The sequence below is a fragment of the Chrysochloris asiatica genome, unplaced genomic scaffold (genome assembly GCF_000296735.1).
Source record: "Chrysochloris asiatica unplaced genomic scaffold, ChrAsi1.0 scaffold00072, whole genome shotgun sequence".
NCBI lineage: Eukaryota > Metazoa > Chordata > Mammalia > Afrosoricida > Chrysochloridae > Chrysochloris > Chrysochloris asiatica.
The window spans coordinates 12,179,571-12,185,109 of NW_006408590.1; the positions used below are offsets into that span (position 1 = coordinate 12,179,571).

At 43.2% G+C, this 5,539-nt stretch overlaps 1 protein-coding gene across 1 annotated transcript in view; it reads right to left on the minus strand.

Moving 5' to 3' along the window:
* PAMR1 (peptidase domain containing associated with muscle regeneration 1) overlaps nucleotides 1–5,539 on the minus strand; it is a 117,426-nt gene that overhangs the window by 103,298 nt on the left and 8,589 nt on the right. Inside the window, exon 2 of the mRNA XM_006864913.1 lies at nucleotides 1,382–1,558. Coding sequence (XP_006864975.1) covers nucleotides 1,382–1,558 — 177 coding nt within the window. The remainder of the gene's footprint in view (nucleotides 1–1,381; nucleotides 1,559–5,539) is intronic.

The following is a 5,539-nucleotide window of genomic DNA, read 5'->3' on the forward strand; positions in this document are numbered from 1 at the left end:
CCACCACCATGCTCTTTGTAGCAGTGGCTGGGAGACAGGAGAGCCGAGGGGAGCTTAGACTGATGTAGGGGCAAAGGAATGAGCAAGACAACCTGGGAAAGGCTCAGCTCATGCAAACACACTCTCACATTACTGGAACCATCTCCCAAATGCCCAACCCAGAAATCAGAGCATCATCATGGCCTCCTGCTCTTCCCCTCCCTCTCCTCCCACATCCAACCATTCACAAAGTTCTGGACATTTGCTCCTACTAACAGCTCCCACATCCCTCCAGCTCTCTCTGTCTTTATTAGGGTCACCATCATTCCTTTCCTGCCTCTAGTCTTGCCTCTTCTCCAACCCTTTCTCCACATGGCAGCTAAAGAAGAAATCTGCTTTCACCTCTTTACTAAAAGGGCTTCAATATAATTCCTCAGAATACAGTTGAATCTTCAGAGGATGGCTTAAACAATTTCCAGCATCTGGCCCCTGCTGTCCTCTTCAGGTGGCTGTCTCTTAATCCCTTCATTCTATCTCCTTGTCTGTCAGTCTCTCTTTCTCTCTCTCCATGTCTCCTATCACAGACACGAATACCTCAGTCATACTGAGCTACCTCTGTGCTTTCTCTTGCCATAGGACCTTGGTACCTGCTATCCTCTCTGGCTTGACCTTCCTACTAGATCTCCTTTATCCCTTTCAATTTGCTTCTTTCATCTTCAGCACATAGGCTACCTCCTCTAAGAAGTCTCTCCTGACTTTCCCTCCACCTCTACCCATTCTCCCATGATGCACTACATGTCTCTATCTTAGCACATACGATTACTGTACTGCAGATGCACGTTCACATCTTCATCTCCCCCAACAGGCTATAAGCCCAGGAATGTTGGGAATGTGTCTTTTTATCACTGTCTTTCCAGTACCTGACATGGTAAATAACAGGTGTGCCATCTATGCTCTGGTAACGTAGTGGTTACGAATCAGGCTGCTAATTTCACAGTTAGCAGTTCAAAACTACCAGCTGTTCCGCGGGAGAAAGATGAGGCTTTCTGCTCCCATAAAGATTTACAGCCTCGGAAACCCTGTACAGGTTCACTATCAGTTGGAACTGACTCAACAGCATATAACACCATCAACAAAAACATCTATGTTTATCACATGAATGAGTGAGTGGATGAATTCACAGCTTTAGGAATTGAACATTAAAGACAGTACTACTGCTTTACATTCCTTTGCCTGTACTGAGAGTGAGCTACATTATGTCACTTTTAACCATCATGGTACCACAGTCCCGTGACGACTGTCTGCTAAAATGCAGGTGTTTAACCACCTGAGCCCAGCCTGGGGTCCTCTTCCTAACTCAATCAATATGGCGGCAAGCCCAGGTCTTCTGTTTCACACTCACCTGGGTGGATCAGACAAGAGTCACACTCATTCTCCTCGTTCCGACAGCAGGGGATGGTATAACCCACGACTTCCTTCCTCCCAGGGCAGACACACTCAATCTGATCATATTCACAACACTCTCGGCACATGATGTTCCATTCAGCTCCAGGGCAGGCTTCATTAATGACCGTATACTCTGCAAAGGAAAAGCAGCAAGTGAGGCCCTCGGTCCTGGTAGAAGTGGTGAGGTCTATATGCCGCAGGTCCTGTCCTGCTGAGATGTAGCCTTGTGTTATTACAAATGTGTTGCTCTGTCTGCAGGACAGAGCAAATCCATATGGATTCTTCCTGGACCCGATCTCCAGAGTAGAATAGAGATGCTCAACACCATCATTTTGAATACAGAGAGAACATGCTAGAACTGCCATCCAATTTCATTTTCTTTATCTTAAAAAAGGGAACACTGGTAGCGTAGCAGGTTACACGTTTTTCTTCTAACCACAAGGTCAGTAGTTCGAATCCACCAGCCACTCAGTGGGAGAATGATGAGACTTTCTGCTCCTATAAATAAAAGATTTACAGCCTCAAAAACCCTATACAGGGTCGCTATGAGTCAGAACTGACTGGCCTCACATAGCAGCAGCTGTAACCTTAAAAAAAAGAGTCTGGTGTGGTGCAGTAGGTTAAGCACAGGTCGGTGGTTCAAACCCACCAGCGCAACTTGGAAATCCTATACAGGGTCGCTATGAGTCAGAACCTACTGACTCAAAAGTACTTAACAAGAACAACCATCTAAAAACAGGAACCAGGGTAGTGTAATGGGTTATGCATCTTGCTGCACATGGCAAGAGCAGTATTTTTTTAAAAAAAGAAGAGAAATCATTCTTTATTAATACATAATCTAAGTAGACTGACACTAGGACAATTACGTCATTGATAAGCACATGTACATCTCTTAGGGGTCTGAACTAGGTTGAATAGTACCGCCCCCCCCCCAAACATTCTGACCCACCTGGAACCTAGCAATGTGTTCTTATTTGGAAATAAGGTCTCTGCAGATATAATCAGTTAAGATGAGGCCACGGGGCATTAGGGTAGCCTCTAAATCCAATTGTCTGATGTCCTTCAAAGATGAAGAGAAAGAGAGAGTGACCACCATTTGACAACAGAGGCAGAGATCAGAATGATGCAGCTACAAACCAAGGAGTGCCAAGGATTGCCAGCAACCACCAGAAAGAAGAAACAGGCAAGGAAAGGTGCTTTTCCAGAGTCTTCAGAGGAAGCATGACCCAGGGACACCTTGATGGTAGACGTGTAGCCTTCAGAACTGTAGAGAATAAAGTTCTGTTGTTTAAAACCACTCAGTGTGTGGTGCTTTGTTGCAGCTGTCCTAGGGAATGAACACCGACCCACGCTCATTTCTATTTTTGTCAGGGTACATCAGACCACCAGTTATAGCACTGCACAACTCCCGGGGGTGAGGTGGACGGGTGCCATTCGATTGCGTGACCATATATTACTGTCTAAGCATGTGGGCCATGCAAAAAGTTAGGAGACCACTCTATTTACCAGGCCATTCAAGTGCATGGCTGGTTGCCAAGTAGAAATGATATCATTTCCTCCAAACTTGGATCTTTGATTCCACAGCATGCCGTTCTCATGGTATCTTTAAAGTTAAAACCAACAGGAAAGACAAAAACTACCTTAATTAGTATGGATGGGACAATTTCAATGTTTTACCAGGGTGAACTCATTAACAAAGTTTCATTCAGTTCCCCAAATACAACCGGGAGTTCTTTTCCGTGTGAGAAACAAAAATAAAAAGCAAAGGTATTCCTTTCTGGGTAAGATTTTTTTCTCTCTCTCTCTTTAACTTTTATGTTTTTAAATATACCTAAAGTAAATGAAAATGAAAAACCATCTGGCAAAATCTATAAGAGGAATCAGCTTGATGCTTCCCAGAGGAACCTAAGCTAAGAAACAAACCTTCTGGTCTCGATTGGTTCTCTTTTATTCGCACTCTTCATTTCTAAAAATTATGCATAAAAGCAACAATTGAGGTGAAACGGGTCAGATATTTGAGGAAGAATGTGAAACTTGAGGTCCCAGTAAAGCCTTCCCTGGAAACCCCAAGGCAGGGATCCCCAGCATGCTTTGCAGGCCACTTAAGCCGACTCTAACATTTGTGCTGGCTCTAAAGTCATCAATTTCATAGTTTAATTTGATATTTTCCTCAGCAAATTTAGAGGTCTGACCTAGGGTTAACCAGTTAACTAGTTGCCATCAAGTTGATTCCAACTCACAGCCACTCAGTGGGAGAATTATGAGGCTTTCTGCTCTTATAAACAAAGATTTACAGCCTCATGTATGTTAGAGAAGACCTGTGCTCTATAGAGTTTTCAATGGCTAATTTCTCTGATGTTGGAGAAGAATCTTAAAAGGACCGTGGACCGCTACAAGAACAAACAAATCTGTGTTGGAAGAAGTTCAGCCAGAAGGTTCCTTGGAAGCCAGGATGGCAAGACTTTGTCTCATACTTCAGACATGTTGTCAGGAGGGCCCAGTCCCTGGAGAAAGGCATCATGCTTGGTAAAGTGCAAGTGAGAGCAAAAGAGGAAGCCCACCAATGAGATGGACTGGCACAGTGGCAGCAGCAATGGACTCAAGCTTAACACTGATTGTGAGGATGCCACAGACCAGGCAGCATTTTGTTCTGTTGTGCACAAAGTCTCTATGAGTTGGAACTGACTCTAACAACAACAACAATTTTTCTGAAGTAGATTGCCTGGACTTTCTTCAGATGTATCTCTCAAATCTTCAACCTTTCAGTTAGCATCCAGACCACACAGGGACACAATGCTGACCACTGTTAATTTGCTAAGTGAAGACATTTAAAGAAAGTACCAATACCTATTCTCAGCCTCAGGGCATAAAAACATTCTAGCATTACAAACAAGAGCCACCTGCACACAACTTTCTCAAACAAAGTGGCTGGTGCATTTGAATCACTGGCCTTTTAGTTAGCTGTCTAGTACTCAATCCACTGTTCCACCAAGCCTCCTTAATTCCCTAAAACATTTCCTTTGGCCTTTCTCTTGTGTCAATAAGGAAGCCCACCTCTACCTTCTATAACCCATCACATTAACTTTCTAGGTAGGTATGTTGTTGTTTCCACCACTTGTCTGTCAGTTTGTTGCACTGTGGTGGCTTGTGAGTTGCCGTGAAAGCTATGCCACAGGTATTTTAAATACCAGCAGGGTCACCCATGGTGGACAGGTTTCAAATGAGCTTCCAGACAACAACAGACTAGGAAGAAGGAGTGACAAACTACTTCTGAATATTTAGTCACTGAAAACCTTATGAATAGCAGAGAAACACTGTCAGATATAATGCCGGAAAATGAGCCCTTAGGTTGGAAGGTACTCAAAATGCAACTGGGGAAGAGCTGCCTCCTCAAAGTAGGGTTGATCACGATGGACTAAAGCCCGTGTAAGTAAAGCCCGTGGGACCTTCATTTGCTGATGGGACACAACTCAAAACAAAGAGAAACAGTTGTAAACATCCATTAATAATCAGAACATGGAATGTGCAAAGTATGAATCTAGCAAAATGGGAAATTGTCAAAAATGAAATGGAACACATAAACATCCATATCTTAGGCATTGTTGTTGTTACGTGCCATCGAGTCGGTTCCGACCCATAGCGACCCTGTACAGGGTTTCCAAGGAATCTTAGGCATTAGTGAGGTGAAATGGACTAGTATTGGCCATTTTGAATCTGACAACCACATGGTTTACTATGCCAAGAATGACAAATTGAAGAGAAATGGTGTTGCATTCAATGTCAGAAAGAATATATCCAGATTAGTCATGAGGTACAACGCTGTCTGTGATAGGATAATATCTATGTGCCAACAGGGAAGACCAGTTAATACTACTATTATTCAAGTTTATGCACCAACCACTAAAGCCAGTGAAGATGAAATAGAAGAATTCTACCAACTTCTTCTATCTGAAATTGATCAAACTGCATTCAAGATGTATTGATCATTACTGGTGATTGGAATGCAAAAGTTGGGAACAAAGAGGAAGGATCAGTAGTTGGAAAATATGGCCTTGGTGATAGAAATGATGCTGGAGATCACATGATAGAATTCTGCAAAACCAATGATTTGTTC